This window comes from Peromyscus leucopus, chromosome 13, assembly GCF_004664715.2.
Source record: "Peromyscus leucopus breed LL Stock chromosome 13, UCI_PerLeu_2.1, whole genome shotgun sequence".
Classification (NCBI taxonomy): domain Eukaryota; kingdom Metazoa; phylum Chordata; class Mammalia; order Rodentia; family Cricetidae; genus Peromyscus; species Peromyscus leucopus.
The window spans coordinates 25,562,881-25,581,612 of NC_051074.1; the positions used below are offsets into that span (position 1 = coordinate 25,562,881).

The window sequence follows — 18,732 nt, forward strand, 5'->3', positions numbered from 1 at the left end:
ATGCATGTTTGCATGGTGCATTGCTAGTCTTGGTCACCTAAGCCAAGTGTGGGCAGCATTTTGCAGATGGTGAAAACACTTAGGAGATGGGATTTCAGGAGCTGAGCATGTTTAAAGTAGGGCCTTCACTGAGTCAGGAGGAAGCAGATGCTCACAGGTTTCAGTGAATGCCAGCTTTCAGTGTCTGAAGACACTAACTGTGATCAACATTTTGTGACCTTAAATTGTCATCTACCAACTTCTCTTTAGATGTGTGTGTGTGTGTGTGTGTGTGTGTGTGTGTGTGTGTGTGTGTGTTAATTAAAAAGGAACTGGTACTAGGTACTTGGTACTTAACTACACAGCTGGCATGGCTCCCTCTCATACTATGTTTATCTTTCCCTACTACTGTGGGAGCTTTGGAGTTGCTGCTACACAGACTGCACCATACTCCATCTATGAGTAGAACATCAGCAGAGCGACTGGACCATTTCTCCCATTGAGACTAGCTCCCAATAAAAGTCTTGCATGGCATCTCCCCAGGATAAGCAAAGCATGCAGGTGGAAACATTTTAATAGGATGTTTTCAATTCACCTTTGTTTCAACCAGCTTGTTTGTGCAAAAAGAAACTCTCATCTCAACAGGACAGGATACGGTTTATTCTGAATCCAAATATGAGAGACCATGACTGGGGAACATTCATGTATGCTCAAGCCATGCCCAGTAAGACAGAGTACTTCCCTGTTGCCTGACTGTCAAGATGTAGGACTCTCAACTCCAGCACCATGTCTGCCTGCAGGCCACCACGTTGCATCGTGAGGATAACGGACTAAGCCTCTGGGAATGTAAACCACCCCAATTAAATGCTTTTCCTTTATAAGTGTTGCTGTGGTCATGGTGTCTTTTCATAGCAATAGAAACCCTAACTAAGACAATGTTCGTGAGGGAAAGTAGTCTATAGTTTTATTTATTATGTCCTTATTCAGTTTTGGCCCTGGGGTAACACTGGCTTTGTAGAACGAGCTGGGTCGTGTTCTTTCCATTTCTATTGTGTGGAACAGTTTGAGGAGTGGCCGCGTTAGTGCCATTTGTAAAGGCTGAGTGTCCTGCCACCTGCTCTATTTTGGCTTGTGAGTGTCTGGCACTTCTGCTTTCCACAGCTGCCTCTCAGGGAGGTCTGTCACCCTGGGGTTGTGGCAGGTTAAATTCTGGCTCGCTTTTTTTTGTGCTTGTTTCCAATTATCAGGCTCCCAAGGAAGCTCCATTTGACAGAATACAACCCTTTCAAGATGGTGCCCAGGAGTCACAAAATGGGATCTCTCTCCACTGCAGACCAGCCCTCTGGAGGAATCATACTAGCTTACCCAATCAATCTATGACTGTACAGGAGGCTTGTGAGGGCTGGAGCTGTCCTGAGGGTCACTTTTCAGCAGCGCTGTCTGGAATACCTTTGGAATGGGGGCTCTATGTCTCCTTCCTCTCTTTGGCTTCTTTTTAGTGAGATGTCCATGTGTTTTTTTGTTTGTTTGTTTGTTTGTTTTGAGACAGGGTTTCTCTGTGTAGCTTTGCACCTTTCCTGGAACTCATGCTGTAGCCCAGGCTGGCCTTGAACTCACAAAGATCTGCCTGCCTCAGCCTCCCAAGATTAAAGGCATGTGCCACCACCACCCAGTCCGACATCTATGTTTTTATCTGCACTTTTCTTCAGATGTCCCGTGATCATCATTGTGAGTTTCTGAAGCTCCTATCCTTCCACTTTGTAACAGAGTCTATTGTTTATTGTCCTGACACTTCTCCATCACTGGCTTCTGTTTTGCTCTCTTACCTGGAACTCCACTGGGATGGAGTTCTGCTTTGATTCATGTTTATGTTACACTTGGGTGGTATAACTATTATTAACTCTCCTACCATGGTTTGGTTATAAGGCAGGTGCCATAAATTCTTCAAATGTTTGCTAAGATAAATCTCTTCAACCATGGGTTCCCCATGACAATTGAGGACTAAATTGAGGTTATCTTAAGTCACTGAGAGATGCTATCTGTATCCCTAGAGGGGACTCGAACTTCTGATCCATTCTAATTATAGGCATCCCTCCCCCCAGCCCCCTTCCCCCTGCCATCCTGAACCCTATAGAAAACAGCTGAGTTACTTGGGTTCCATATAATGAATAAATTAACATACTTTTACTTGTTTTTCTTGAAGTTTTTTTTTTGCATGAAAATTGTACTTTTAAATGCAAAATTACCATATATGTATAACACAATCATGTCTCTAAATTGTGTTAACCATACCTCAAATTCTGGGAAATTAAATGCTTACTCTTCTATTTGGTTGAATTCTGGCCTGTTAAGGGAAAAGAACTTTGTAAAAAGCTCAGGTCCTAGTGAGTATGCTTCTCATCTTTTATCATCTTGCTGCACGTTAATTTACCTACAGCCTGAGAGTGCACGATTTTACATAAATCCATTTCTATATGCATATTATCTTCAGATGTGAGTTTTTTCAACCATGGATTTGTTCATCTTACTCTAGATTTTCTGCACACGGTTAGTGTCCACAAGCAGCTTCATCGTTTGCTTACCACATGTCCTCACACATGTACTGGTCTTTTTCCTTCATCGGATGTTAGCATTGTACCCTTTCCTTAGTCTTCTAAAAAGGCATAATTGTTGTACTAATGGATTTTAAAAATAAACTGTCCGGTACATTATGTGATTCAAATAACTATACCAGATGGATCCCAAAGACATTGAGTCATATTGTTCAGTCTCTGAACACTTGTATTGATCATGTTCTCTGCCAGCATTTCCTTTTCCTCACTTGAAAGTTTCTGTGTTGAATCACCTGTCCCTGCTTCACAATGTTTGGAACTGGGCCCTCTCATTTTCCAACTCTTCTAAAACTTAATTAACTCTGATCGCTGCTTGTTTTATACAGGTTCACTCATCCCAGAAAAGTAAGACTTTATAGACTTGGTCTTTAAAGTGTTTGTTTTCATCTTTACCCTTTCATATATGTGTATATTGTATACTGAGCATATTCCTCTCATGACCCCTGTCTTCCCTTTTCTTGATCTTCCATCCTTCCATTAGTATCTTTTCTGTAATTAATTGTTGAAAACTTTCTTCTGCATATTTGCTCTGAATTCTCTGTAGGTTGTAAATATTGTCTTCTTGGCAGCCATCTAACAATACTTGTAATACTTGATTAGAGATGATAGCAATGAATTAAAGTGGCTTTTTAAGAGTAAGAAAATGGTTAAGCCAATTTCAGAAAGACAAGTATCATGTTTTCTCTCATCTGTGATTCCTATATTTTAGAGTACACACACACACACACACACACACACACACACACACACACACACATACACATACATACATGTGGTGATGTATTGTGTCCCCCAATATACTGTGTCTCCCAATAAAATTTACCTGAGGATTAGAGGAAAAAGCCAGCCACTATAGTAAACAAAAGTCATCCAATGTTAGCACATGCCTTTAATCCTATCACTTGGGAGGCAGGAATCTGTCTGGATCTCTGTGAGTCCAAGGCCACATTGGGGACAGAGCCAGGCATGGTGGCACACACTTAAATTCCAACATTAGTTAACCATGGAGGTCTGGAGGTTTGGACAGACAGACAGGAAGTGACAGAGCTATGTAGGAAGAGGAAGTGATATAGCTGGACAGAGAGAGCAAATCAGATGGCAAGACAGCAAGGCACATAGGCATGGGTAGACAGGAAGTAGCTGTCTTTTGGAAGCTGTGGAGTTAGTGAGGTGAGGTTAGCTGTGGCTTCCCCTATTTCCCTGATCTCTCAGTTTTTCACCCCTCTATCTGGTTCCATGTTTTTTTTTTTTTTTTTTAATTTAATAAGACTGTTTAGAAATTCGTATTTCTGGCCTTTGGTTTTACCACAAATACAATTTTAATATTTTCCACGTGATTTATTTCTGTCACTAATTCAAAAAACTATCATAGAAGTAGTTAAAGTTCCTCTCAAAAAATTTTGTCCATGAACTTAGTGCTTCAACAAATTTAACGATAATTAAAGCAGGCAAACCTCAAAGTGATACCCCGGCTTGAGGCCTGCAGGGATGAATGTAGATGAAGTAATCAGCATTTTGAAATGAATGGTTTCAACTTTTGCCAAGGTTAATTTTAGGCTCCTGCTTCTCAAAGCACGGTGCACATTTGGAAATGTGCTGAGATGCAAAAGGCAAACCTTGCATTTTGGGTCTTGAATCACCTGCTTGTGGTCTCCATTAATTACATAAGTCATACATCCTCTGCGATCATAAAGCTGACCAGTAAATAAGAGGATACCGGGACTCAGCACTTAAGAGCACTGCTGCTCTGGCAGAGGACCCTGGTTCAGTTCCCAACACTCACACAGTAGCTCCCAGCTGTCTGTAACTCCAGTCCCAGGAGATCTGACACCCTCTTCTGGCCTCTGTGGGCACTAGGCATGCACATGGTGTACAGACACAGGGAGGCAGAACACTCTACACATAAAATAAAAATAAACCAATCATAACAACATAATGCTGTCCACAACCCTACCATCAAAACTTGTACTAGCTGTAGATCTGTTCTGTGAATCTGTTCCGTGATTGAGACAGTGTATGCCAACTAAGATAATCAGGCTGTGGCCGTCAGCAACTTTGGGACAGTATTAAAGAAAAGCAAGGAAGTGATTGTGAGAAAATCCAGGTGATTTCTTATCTAGTGAGAACAGAGGAGGCACCTGCACGGGGACACTCCTGAAGCTTGTGATACTGACTGGTTCTTGCATTGAACGTGGCTAAAGGTAGCAACCAGGTAACACACAATGGGAGACTGGAGGTCGGGGCATCCTGTTCAATGAAAAATCGAGACGAGAAGAAAATTGTGAACACCGTGGATTATTTCCCCCCTGATAGAACAAAAAACTACAGCTCTTAGGGTGCTGATACCGTAAGTGCTTACATCTTTACTGACTGTTGTGTCTCGTGTAATTCACTTCTGTTTTCCAGCGTGTTTGTTAGAAATATTCAGGACACTACATCTGATTACAACTAGATATAGAGAATGATTTTATTTGGGGGTAACTAATTGCCATACTCAGAGATATTACTTCTCTCCCCCAACCCCACTTAAAGTATCTAGTTCTGAGACAAAAAGAGCTCAATGCGTTTAACTTGGAGTTTTCCTTTCTGGCAACCCAGAACTCATAGTAGTTCATAGAACTCATAGAACACAGGGTAGAACGTGCGGCATAAGGTTTGTGGTGCTTGCCTCTAGCGAACGCTCACAAAGTCAGTTTATTTTTCTTCAGCTTCATTTCTGAAATACCACCGAGGGGGAAAAAGACACAGAGCATCTGATCTTGTTCTTCGATTCCCTCTGTATTCCCAGCCAGCTGTTCTCGTCTTTTAATTAACCCCAACACAACAAAAAGAGCCAAGATTCTCATGCTTGGAGAAAAATAAAGGTACAAGAACAGCCACATACACTAGAGTTTCACCCACAGGAAATTCATGCACAGAGCAGGATTTTTGTATTTTTTTTGTCCAACTTCTAGATGAAGCATTGGTGACCTGCCTTCTCTTTCTTTTGTCTTAAAAATAGATCAAATGTTTTCACTTTTTTATGTGAATGGGTGAGGAAGTTATTGTGTACTCAGTCAAAGTTGGGCAGCCTCAGAAGTGATATTTGAATTGATGGTGTCAGCTGGGCGGTGGTGGCCCACGCCTTTAATCCCAGCACTTGGGAGGCAGAGGCAGGCGAATCTCTGTGAGTTCAAGGCCAGCCTGGTCTACAAAGTGAATTCCAGGAAAGGCGCTAAACTACACAGAGAAACCCTGTCTCGAAAAACCAAAAAAAAAAAAAAAAAAAAAAAAGAATTGATGGTGTTTTGGATGAGGATTTTCTCAAGCCAGGATGAGGATTTTTTCAAGCCAAGCTGATGGTTCCAGGGCCTCAGAAGCTCAGAAGTTGACACAATTTGATCATCATTCACCTATGTGCTCAGAGTTCTGGGAGTTCATAGTCTTATGGAGCATATTCTCACAGGAAATGGTTGGCTGACAAGAACAAAACCATCTGGGAATCTCCCTAGAACCAACTGAAAGGGGCCGGTGTGTTTTTATTCTGAAAGGCGCCGGACTCCAAGTGGAGGGAACTGAAAACATGAACACTCAACCCCTTCGTGAGGTTTACTGAGATTCAAAAGGAGGCAGAGGTGGACGGATTCTGAAGCTGCTACATCGGAGATGGGAACTTAGTGTAAAAATCTCCAAACTAGACACCAGCCCCGAGGCAGAAGGCCTGAAATCGAAGGTTTTCTAACAGCCCTACTCCTGCTTGTGTTCTTCAGCTTTCCTGCGGAGGGCTGGAGCTGGTGTGCTTGTTTCCTCATGTACTTCAGTACGCTGTGGCCAAGTGACAGAAGGGTACGGGAAGGTAAGAACAGAAGATTAATGGGGAGCAGCCAAGAGACAAGGTGAAGTCAGAGCAGAAGTGGAAAGTTACTGGGACTGTCATCCACTGAGCAATGCTTTCTAATTGTCCACTGGAAAAACAAGATTTTGGAGAAAGAAGTGAGCTAGACAGGGCAAAGGATGCACTTGCGATCGGAGGCACTGGAGAAGAGAGAGGAGCCATATTCAATGCTAATTACAACCACACAAGGATGTACTCTTTTCATAGAGGAAGAAACTGGCTTGATCAAGGTCTCACAGTAGGTGGTCACATGCCAGTCACACATTGTGAACCAGATCTCCTGTACAATAGTTTGAAAACCACAAGGATGTCCACATCTGCTGAGGTGGGAGTAAGGGCAAGGTGGTCCTGCAGGCACTGAAAGCCAAAGACTCCATATCAGGATGCTGAGCACGCATTTCAGATTGGTAGGGCATAAGGCAGGCCGCGCACTGTCTAGGGGACAGAATGCTGTGTGTCTTACTTTTCCATTGTTGTGAAGAGACACCATGACCAAGACAATGAAAAAAGAAAGCATTTAATTTGCAGGATCACAGTTCCGGGGGGTTTTAGTCTATCACTATCTTGGCAAGAAGCGTGGTTGTAGGCAGGCAGGCAGGCATGGTGCTGGAGCAGCAACTGAGATTCTGTTCTGATTCACAAGCATGAGACAGAAAATGAGCTAACTGGGACCTGAGTGAGCCTTTGAAACCTCAAAGCCCACCTATCTGCAGTGACACACCTCCTCCAACAAGGCCACACCTCCTCCTTCATCCCAAGCAGTTCTGTGTACCAAGCATTCTAATATATACTCGTGTGTGTGTGTGTGTGTGTGTGTGTGTGTGTGTGTGTGTGTGTGTGTACATTCTCATTCAAACCGCCACACCGAGTTTGGGTTACAAATTTCCATAGGTGGAATGCAAATTCTCCTGAATATTTTTCAAATGTATATGGCTTATCATGATGCAAATTCATCTATACATGACTGAATTCGTAGCCCCTTTTCATCAGCGTGTAAGGAGAATACATGAGATATTTTGGCATTACGAAGGGCTTATTTCCAAAGGTTTGGAGCCTGTTTGCTCAAGGAAAGAAGGAAACATTTCAGTATACACCTTCCTCTACTTACCTTCTTCCTATATGATTTCTTCCTCCAGAGACCACGAGTGACTGGTGAGAGCTGATTTGGTTAAAACTGTACTTCCCGATGGCTTGCTGCTTCCAGGATTTCGAATCTTTCCTTAGCAGAAGATGGTGACTATAGGCATGACATGGTGCTTTCCAGGGAGGGGCAGTACCAGAAGATGCTTTTAAGAGTTCAATCAAAACCATTCGTGTTATTTTTACTCACACTGATCCTTCCCACCGCCCCGTGGGTGAGAAGGGCCAGTATTTTTTTTTTTTTTTTTTAATCTGAGGCAAGAAGCCTCTGGATTGCCTTAGACCTCCAAACAGGACCTGTAAGTCCATTTTTAATAAATGGATTTAGCAAGCACGGTCCCGGGGACGGTTTAAGTTGGTTTGGTAAAATAAGACCAGGACACCCCTGTCTCCCTGGGGATCCGACTCTCAGCTCAACCCTGCGACCTCTGGGTCTTCGTGCCTGCGGCAACGTTAGGAGTGGCCGGCAGGGGGCAGCAGAGGCTGTGTGAGCGGAGGCGCGGGGCGGTGCTGTGGCCGGGCTTCCACGGTCCTCCCAGCTTTCTCTTCCGACTGGAGCGCGGCCAACCGGTCGGTGCTCGGCTTTTTTGGTCCCCTGGAGCCGGGCTGCACCGCTCACCCTTGGGGCCAGACGGTGGGGAGTCTTCCCTGCGGTCTTGCGGTTCTGCTAGGACCCGCAGCTGGGGCGGTGCGCCTGGAAGTGTCGCCCACCCTGGCAGACTCGGAGCAGGGAGGAAAGGTTTATCCCGCCCATCGTCCTGCAAGCCCCCCTGCTGGACAGATTCTGGATTTCCTACTTGGCTGGCTTGCCATTCCTAACCGCCCCCTTCTCTGGAGTATTTTCCAACTCCCTGAGTTGGAAGTGATGGTGTGAAAAGGCAGAACCCCAAATCTCTGTTAACTCCATTCTGAACAGCTTTGGGGCTCTCTGGATTCAACCCACTTTTGGTTGAGTTTCTTGTTCTCCACTTGATCAGGGGGGAAAAAAAGAGGCAACATTTAAACATCTTTAACATAAGATTTTCATGAGCATTTTCTCTCTGCTCCAACTTCATCCGCTGCAAAATTTGTTATCTCTCTCTCTTCCTTCAAACCCCCACCTGGTCCGAACTAGTTTTTCCCCTTTACAATTGCTGCTTTTTGTGCCCCTTTCTTCTCTCTAAGAATTCATTGGTGTTAGAGCTGGGGAGATGGTTCAGTAGAGTAAGTACGTGCTCCACACACTTGAAGTCTAGAGTTCTAATTCCCTAGATCCCACCGAAAAGCCAAACGTGGTAAGTGCACAATTGTAACACTAGAGTGCCCACTGGGAGATTGGAGACAGGAACAAAAGAATCCCTTGGAGGGAAAGGAGTAGGAGGGACCGCTTGCCTGGGGAATGTAGTGGAGGACAATAAAATACTTCCTCAAACATGGTGAAAGGGAAGGACAGACACCCAAGGTTGTCCTCTGACCTCCACCTTCACTGGTATTTGCGCACACGAGACACCATCCCCTCCTCCTCCCCTGCCATCATACACACAACACATTAAGAAATAAAAAAGAATTTATTATTTTTAGAACAATTTTAGGTTCACAGCAAAATTAAAAGGACACAGATTTCCCACGTGCCCTCTGTCCCTGCACATTCCCACAGTGACCACCCCCACTCCACATAGTGGCTTATTAACACCACACATCTATGTAACTAGAGTTTTCCTGCCTTGCCCACAGTTAGGATAAATCTCCGTCACCCGCCAGTCCCACAGCTGCTCAGACCCAACCAAGTAAACACAGAGACTTATATTGCTTACAAACTGTATGGCCATGGCAGGCTTCTTGATAACTGTTCTTATATTTTAAATTAATCCATTTCTATAAATCTATACCTTGCCACGTGGCTCGTGGCTCATGGCTTACTGACATCTTCACATGCTACTTGTCATGGCGGCAGCTGGCAGTGTCTCCTTCCACCTTCCTGTTCTCTCTATTCTCCTCTCTGTTAGTCCTGCCTGTACTTCCAGCCTGGCCACTGGCCAATTGGTGTTTTATTTATTGACCAATCAGAGCAAATTGACATACAGACCATCCCACAGCATATCTACAGTTCATACATATCTTAAGGCTCTTTCCTAGTGTCATGGACCACTATGGGTTTGGGTGAATGGACTATGACACGTGCCTATTATTACCATAGGAGCAATTTCACTGTCTAAAACATCCTCTGTGCTCCAAATTTATATTTAACACAGATATCAAATCTACCTGGGAATAACTATGAGGAGTGTGAACTAGTCAAAGTTCTGTGTGGCTCAGACCCATTGATGTGTTCCTCGTCAATCAGATGCTTGTGTATTTGTTGGATTGTTCCTGGAAGATGCTTTTCTAGACGTTTGTAAACTACATTCCTGCACCTTCCCACTAATGTTGCTTTATAACTGATGTTGATAGCTGTTAACCCAGGTCCTTCCATTCATTGTTTTTTTTCTCCAATTACCTTGGTCTTTTGTGCCTGGAATAATCAAATCTGATTCCTAGATTAAAACGCTGCTTCCTTTTCAGGTTACATTGGCACTATGCTGTACAGCTTCCCTAGGGCACTGCCACCCAGTAGTATTGTAGACATTAAATTATGTGCTAAAATCATTTAGCGCCTCCAAAGCTAAAAGCCTTCCACGGCTCTATGAGTGATCCCCATGCCTACCCTGTCTTCTGGGGCCAGAAAAGACTCTATTTGTTTTCCCCTTTGGCAGGTCCAACTTCCATCTGTCTTCCCAGGCCTGCTTCCTATCCTATAGATTTCCAGTGTATGATTCTGGTCTCCTCGGCTTTCCCTAGCTAGGATGTGTGGCATGGATTTGACAACCATTTGCTGCTTTGCCACAAACCACTCCAAGGTGTCTTGAGCCCTTTCAGAGCCTGAACTATCTGGGCTGCCCTCCTTTCCTGTGTGACCCCTTCTCTTCCCGTCATGACACCCAGACACGCAGGCTTCCTCACGTCTTAGTGAGACTTGATTTTACACATCTGGGACTTTCCACTCCGACCTGCTTGCCTGACCTGTTCTTGTGTTCTTGTTCCTAACACCTTACTTTTACAGATGAGTGCCTTGTTAACATAGAGGTTTCTTGTCTGGGGATCTATTGCTCACCCCAGACTAGATCAGTCACCTTTGTGGTTGATCCTTTATCACAGTGTGTGTCCCAGCTCAACTTGATAAACCTGTCCAATCACTCAGTTAAAATCCAACTCTCGCCGGGCGGTGGTGGCGCACGCCTTTAATCCCAGCACTCGGGAGGCAGAGCCAGGCGGATCTCTGTGAGTTCGAGGCCAGCCTGGGCTACCAAGTGAGTTCCAGGAAAGGCGCAAAGCTACACAGAGAAACCCTGTCTCGAAAAACCAAAAAAAAAAAAAAAAAAAAAAAAAAAAATCCAACTCTCCCATTAGAAATGAGAAAAAGGGGGCGGGGCTTATGACTGTTCTGTTCAATATTTTGACCTCCAGTTCCCAAGCTAGTGTGCATTCTACAGAAAATGCTCTGTAATTATTTTGTGGGTGAATGCACACACAAACAGGAATGCTTCAGCCTGCAGGGCTCTGGGCCACTCAGTGGTGCCAGGCACAGAGGTGTTCTATAGCTATTTCTGTGGTTCTCAGACCAAGCACCTAAATATTCAGTCATAGATGGGGGAGGGGCTCACAGGGCCCCGTCCCACAAAGGGGAACTAATGGCAGACCAGGGCTACAAAGGAGAGAAACTAATTCATTGTCTTCAGTTACCCATGCTCCCGAGCATAGCTCCACACTCCTACCAGCACATGGGGCTCTGGTGACACTGGTTAAGCCCAGCTGATAACAAAGTCAAAAATAAAACCCCCAAAAAGACAGGAATGAAGGGTGGAGACTTGGCGGGAGGAGAGGGCCTTGCATGGGTTAGAGGACGACAAAAGAGGGTGTTGGGCCAATGTCAGCAGAATGTATTAAATACGGATGTGAAACCATCGAAGAATACATCAGTTAAAAAGTCTTTGTGATTCTTCTCATTCTGTTCTATAGGAAATTACAGCAAAGAACACCATATCGTTTGAGGGTAGCCATGTCCTGAAATAATATTCCTGGCCACTGAAGGCAGTTGCTGGGCCTTCTTGCTGCCCCATACCTGATTTGGTACGTGTGGGAGCTATAATAACAGGATACTGCTTAAATACGATCAGAAGTGTCCTTCACTTGCTGATCATATTATCTTATCAAAACTGTTTTTTGGAGATTCTGAAATGTTCCTTATGATTTGGTTCTGGTGTGTGTGTGGGGGGTGGGGGGGAAGCATGGATTGGTGAGGTGAGCATCAAGCTGGAAAATCAGGGTCTGGAACTTGATTGTGTTCAGTTCCAAAGTGGGGCAGTCAGCGCAGCTTCATTAGCAATTGGCACAGATAGATGAGACCTAACATCTGGTCCTTCATGGAAAATTCCTGTATGCCCAGAGCCGAGAAAAGACTGTCATTACATTATTAAAGGGACCAGAATTAGTTCCCTTTCCCTGTGTCTCCTATTCTGGCCATTGATGAATGACAACATCGTCCTTATAATGTCAAGCGATCAGAAGGGAAGATGAGAAATGCCTGGCTGGTTGCCATGGGCAACATGATGTATTAGAGAGCATGTGGGGGTGGCGGGGGGGGGGGAGTGGTGGGCCCCCTGCTGTCCTGATGAGAACATTTACCCCTGGCAGATTTGGTGACCCATCAGAGAATGATGAGAGCTAGAGGTGCTGTTGACGACACAGCCTCTGCCGCTCTCTCGGTGTGATGCAGGTAAAGGGACCACCCAGATTCTGTCTCTAAACTGAATGGCAACAAGACCCATATCAACCCCCACTGCAGTAACAGCTATAGGGTGAACTTAGGTAAACAGCATTTAGGTTCCTAGAGCTAAGGACTGATGCAAATTTGTATTTCCCTATGGTTGTTAGATGCACAATTTTAACTGTTATCTATAAAGATTAATACCAATGATTAGCTGAGAAGGAGCAGCTGTATAAGGGTTCTTGATGGGCTTCTGGGGTCTGGAGGGCAGCAAGGGCAGATGACCCAGGCCAGCAATTTTATTAGCTGTATAGTTCTTTTTATAACTCTTGTGTGTGTGTGTGTGTGTGTGTGTGTGTGTGTGTGTGTGTGTGAGAGAGAGAGAGAGAGAGAGAGAGAGAGAGAGAGAGAGAACAGTAAACAGCATCAGACAGCAGAATTATAGGGAGCTCAAGATATCTCAAGTTCACCTTCAGCAAGGTGAATTCTGGGATGGCTAGCTGAGAGGTAAAACTCCCACAATCAGGGCCTCTGGGAAGTCTCTAATCGAGTCTAAATATCAACCATTAGCCACATGCCAATTAGATTCTTTAGAGACCTTCCTCCCACCAGGGTGGGTGAGATAGGTTCTGAGAAGGAAGCTCTTTCAAGGACAGCAGGAAGTAGCAAAGCTCCTGTTGGCTTCTAGAATGCTGGACATCTACACACTAGGCCTGATGATCCCTGGAAAGCAAGGCATTCTGGGTGCTCGGGCAGGGCGAGGGACTAATGAGTCTCCACAGGAAGACACTGAAGACAAATTTAGCAGTATCACATTCTTGACTTTGCATTGGGCACTTAGACTTTAAAGCTAATTAAATCGATTTGTCATCTTTTGTGGAATAGGTAAACGGTATTGGAAATGCTAGTTAGCCTAGAGGACATTTGCGTCATTAAAACACCAGGCAGTAGGCCACATAAAATGTGTAGGCGATTCATTACATTACAGCAAGTGAAATGCCTGTAAGTGGCGAGGCTCCAAGCATTTCTGTGGCTGCCTCTGCCTTCTGCCGGATTGTAGTATACATCTTCACTCTATACTCACGGGAGAGATCACATCTCCACCAGGATTTTCTCCAACACTATGTTCCTGCAAATGAATACTTGGCTTCATCATCAGTATACTCTGTTGGGCAAAGTACACATGTTCTGCCCACATTGCAAGGGCCTGAGTGGTTTCTTCTTTCAAGGAGCTCTTTTCTTACCTGCAGATTTGGCCTCCCTAGCCACAGAGGAATGGACCAGAATGCGTGACAGGTGTTCAGTGACAGTTGATCCAGGACGTGACTAGCATGAGTGGGCAACTTTCCAAGGTGATGGTGCACTGGGTCTAACAGGCTCTCTCCAAAGAATTTCAGCTGAAGATGGGATAGGGCCAGGTAGCTGGGATACCCATGAGAAGCCTGTAAAATCATGAAACAAGACAAGCCATGGGCAAGCAGACAGTTGAGTAGGTGAGCACTGTGGAATTGGGGAGAACAGAAGAATGGGAAAGGTTGCTGGCTAGCAGCAGTAGATGGAGAGCTGACTCTATCTTGGCAAAGGATAACCCAGATAATGCAATGACTGGAGCTAAGAGACTCACCTTAGAAGTCACCTATGACACTCATGTCCCTACTGTCACTGCCCTGTCCCTTCCCTTAGAGCTTAGGAGAAGGGAGAGGGTGTACCCAACCAATGCCTGATGCATGAGTACATGCCTGAATTTTGTACATGTGTTTCTTTTTCTTCAGTTCTCTCAAGCGCTCTGGGGCTCTCCCCTCTCTTCCTTTGCCCCTTCTTTACAGCTGCCTTTGTTCCTCATCTCCTCTGCAAGGGAATATTCATGACCCAGGACAAAGTGGTAATGAGGACAATGAAAGGCTGGCGCACAGTGAGCATTGGTTAAACCAACCTTCTGGCCATTGAGGGTGTCTTGTAGACTATGCACACACTGACTTTGACTGAAGAAATGATAATTTAGCTTAAATATTAGGTCACTGTTCAACTTACACTGCTCCCTCTCTCTCTCCCTCCCTCCCTCCCTCCCTCCCTCCCTCCCTCCCTCCCTCCCTCCCTCCCTCTCTCTCTCTCTCTCTCTCTCTCTCTCTCTCTCTCTCTCTCTCCCTCTCCCTCTCTCTCTCTGATTCAACACACTGCTTAGGATGACCTTGAACTCCTGATCCTCTTGCCTGTACCTCCCATGTGAAGGATTACAAGTGTTCACCACCAAGCCTGGCTTCTTTCACGAGTCTGCAAAAGGAAACTGACTGCTTCCCATTCTGTCTTTATTTTCCTTCCAGCTCCAGTGGGGATGTTGCTTATTCAGCTTCCCTCATGCATGTGGAGGTCATATTGTACAGAACATCAGAATAATGACACAGGAGGAAGAAAAGTCCTCAGATAACCGGGAGGCACAGACCACAGGCACACTGGGGTCTCTCTGTAGTGACATGGGTAGAACACAACTAGCATCAACCATAGAACAGTCTTATGCTTTAGTTTTTCTGTTACCAAAACATAGGCTACCCCCTCACTAATACACCACGATAGACATTCACTAGATGCTTGCATTGTACCAGAATCCACGCAGAGTTCTGAACAAATATTATATCACTTTGTTCCATAGCAATCTTCTTGAGTAGGTGTTGTCGGCCATTTTACAGATGTGCAAGTGAGCTTCGAAAGATTACGGGTCTTGCACAAGACTTCATGGCTGTATAGGGTAGGAGGATTTGAATGAAGCCCCAAAGTGTCCTAAAACACATTTTCCTAGACTGACCATTTGATATTGGGTAGCCAATTTATATGCTCTTCCCTGTGGGAGACTATTTCTCCTGCTCTCAGCATGCCTCAGTTGCCCATAGTCCTTTGTGTAGGGTTGAGGCCTCCTGGGCTTTCCCTCATCCATCTTAGTGTTTCTAGCGTTGCCTTGTTCGGTCCATGTTTGGGAAGTCATGTGGGTGAGATTTCTGGGTGTAGTTTCTGACTTTATTATCAGACCAGAAACATACATAAAAGTAACATAATATAGACTGAGTAGGTTGTGTTTAGGAATATATACATATATATACGTGTGTGTGTGTGTGTGTGTGTGTTGTAACAGCAATTAATGAATGAAGAGACTGTGAATTTGAAACAGAGAAAGGAGGGATGGATGGGAGATTTTGGAGGGAGGAACGGGAAGGGGGAAAATGATGTATTTATATTAAAATCTCAAAAAATAAAAGAACAACAACAATAATAATATTTTTTCTAATAGCAGTCCCCTGATGTCTCTTTCTTCTTCTTTTTTATTTTCCTGAAAGTTTTCTATATGAGTACAGCATTTACATTATTTCCATTCCTCCCTTTCCCTTCCATTCTTCCCATGTCCCTCAATCTTCACTCTCAACTTCATGGCTTCTTTTCCTCTGATTATAGATGATATAATATACATATTATGCCATATAATAAAATTATATGGTATATATGTATGATATATATATATATATATATATATATATATATATATATATATATATATCCCCTCTGAGTCCATTTAGTGTTGCTCTTATATACACGTACTTAGAGCTGAACACTTGGGGTGTGGCTATGTCCCTTCCTAGCAGATTTTCCAGAGGACTTCAATAGCCAGGGCTGTCTTGTGACCACTTCTAGCAGCTGGGGATTCTGGGATGGTGAGGACATTAACTAAGGCACATTACAGGGCAAAATGATGGAGGAAGACAACAGCAGCTTGTGCTCAGATGGCTCTCCCCCACCCTCCAGAGCCGCAGCTCCTGAAATTAATTTCTCTCCTCTCTCTCCCCTCTCATGCTTTTGGCTAGGTGAGAAGCCTGGGAATGAGCTGGAGGAGGTGAAGCTACAGAATGCCAGCAAGCAGATTGTGCAGAATGCCATCCTGCAAGCCGTGCAGCAAGTCTCCCAGGAGAGCCTGCGGAGGGACAGACCCAGGGACAGCCGGCCCCGGGGCCAGCTGGGAGGGCGAGAGCTGACCAAGAAGCATGAAAAGAAGTAACAGGGGTTGGGTCTGGCTCTTGTCACATGCTTGGTTTCTGCCTTTCCTGTTAGCCTAGGACGTGTCACCAAAATGCTGCCAATAAGCAGACCAAAGTGTCACGGATGCCTACCAGTAGGATGAGTTCACACTGGTCTTTGCGACAAACTATGGTTTGCAAACCTGCGTTAGAGACTCTTCATATCTATGGGAGACTCTGGAAGCAGCTGAGCCAGACATGGCACCCACACTGCAGAAGTCATTTTGTAACACAACCTATTTTCCAAGCTCTTTAAAAAAAAAAAGAATTCTACATCTTGTTTATTAATGCATTCTCTCTATGAATTCTACCAGCAGTCTTTATTGCCCTTCTGAATCACTGAGTGCAGTTCTGTGTTCTTCATAAATATTAAAAGGTACACGAGAAAGGTGAAAGGATGGAGTTTTAGCCCTGTTCAAATGCAGACTTGATGGCTTTTACGAGGAGAGTTCGGGTTCAAGGTCAAACTGAGCAGAGCAGCTTCTGAGACCCAGCCCTGTACTAGAGCTTATGTTTATATTATTCCAAGAAAGGGATGTGTTTATGCCTTGTGAGAACTCAGTCTTTTTAACTCTGTTCTCTGAGTCGTTCACAGTTGGTGTTTACCTTCTGTGCCGAGATCCGGTGGGGACAGTACGGATATCTTTTCTTAACTCAAGATTAAAAGTGATGACTGAGTCTGCACACATGAGTTTCGGATGACTCAGTTCTTTGGCAGTCTAAAGGGAACAGCGCATACTCTGAGCCTCTAAGCTGTTTCTCTTCCTGGATTTACCTACCCTTGAGCCTGGAGAGGGCAACCTCCTTGGCTGGGAGTCTGGGCCCTGTGACCAACATGCTGTCACCCAGCTCTGCATCTTCTTCACGAGTCCCTTACTGATAGACTTTCCTTCTCCTGTGAAAATTATCAGCATGACTTTTTTTTTTTTTAACATTTTGAAAATCATAAGGTCAGAAATAAGTACTATATATGTGCGTGGGAAACTGTTTTGTTTTTACTTCTCCAAGGCATGTAAACAGAATGAGAAGTAGCAGTAGGCTGAAGGCATTTGGAGAGATGTGTGTGCGTGTGTGCCAACACAGCCATCTACTCCATTCAACTAATAACCTCCTGCTGCTCCTGTGTGGACAACAGATGTCTCTCTCGAGTCTTTCAGAGCCCCGTTTACTGTGCTTCATGAAAACCACTGAGTTGGTGCTACTGGGGACAGAGGAAGAATTCAACCTTGGTTAAAACCCTCCAGGCTATAGAGTATCAGGGTCTACATTGACATGCTTTCTAAAAGCAAAGTGTTGCTCGTGTTTTGACACCACCAAAATTCCAATACGCCATGCTGTGTGTAGCTGGGAATACTACAGATAACAAGAAATGGGAAAACCATTCATTTTCACCATATTAGATTATACTTGGTGATGCATAGATGGAAAAAATTAATTCAGGGAGAGAATTCATAAGGGACAAAAGAGAGTATTTAAATTTAGATATTGTTTATTCATTAATTGTTTTTTAAAGCAGAACTCATGGTAATTAAAGAATGAACTTAAGTCAACCTAAAATCATATGGCTGAATTTATGGCAATTTTTTAGCATGGCAATGAGAATAAGTGTATTTGGGGAAATTACTCAGATAATGCCCACAAATAAGAAACAAACCCAGTTCTTGTAGTTTGCAGGTGACCTGCCACTGTGTCTCTGCTAAGATATCTAACTATAACCAACGCTGTTTTTCTGTCAAGCGGCTGAAAAGTAAATATGTTACCTTTCTTCTCTGGTGTGTATGTACTAATAAACTAGGGATCTGGGAAATATTATTGATTTCTGTATCTAAATGCTATTTATAAATAAATTATATCTCATTTTGAAATATGTATCCCTGTTAAGCTGTTTTCTGCATGCTCTAGTTTGACTCATATTATATGCGGCTCTTACTTGCATAAAAGGTTTTCCAGAGGAATGTGTCTTCAAACTCTTCCGTACCATAGGCAGAGTAGGTAATTATTTAATGTTTCTTTATCTTGACTAATGATAGCTTTGACTATGGAGAAGAAGTGTACTTATTCTTTTTTTTTCCTTCAAGACAGGGTTTCTCTGTGCAGCCCTGAGTGCCCTGGAACTCTGTAGAGTAGGCTGGCCTCGAACTCACAGAGATCCACCTGCCTCTATGCCCCCCCCACAACCCCCGAATGCTGGGATTAAAGGCATGCACCACACTGCCTGGCAAGAAATGTACTAAGAAATGGATAGCAAAGGTAAGGAGATCTGGCTTGTCAAGTGTTCATTTCGAT

General features: G+C 44.2%; 1 protein-coding gene across 1 annotated transcript; it reads left to right on the forward strand.

Annotated features, from left to right (window-relative positions):
* Positions 1 to 15,992: 15,992 nt before the first annotated feature.
* Akain1 (A-kinase anchor inhibitor 1) lies at positions 15,993 to 18,315 on the forward strand. The gene has a single exon (XM_028874070.2). The coding sequence runs from the start codon at positions 16,122 to 16,124 to the stop codon at positions 16,425 to 16,427; it is 306 nt and encodes a 101-aa protein (XP_028729903.2). The 5' UTR covers positions 15,993 to 16,121; the 3' UTR covers positions 16,428 to 18,315.
* The last annotated feature ends 417 nt before the right edge of the window (positions 18,316 to 18,732 follow it).

Excerpts from the sequence above, each read along its gene's own strand:
- Akain1 (XM_028874070.2), top strand. The coding sequence starts at position 16,122 with ATGATGGAGGAAGACAACAGCAGCTTGTGCTCAGATGGCTCTCCCCCA.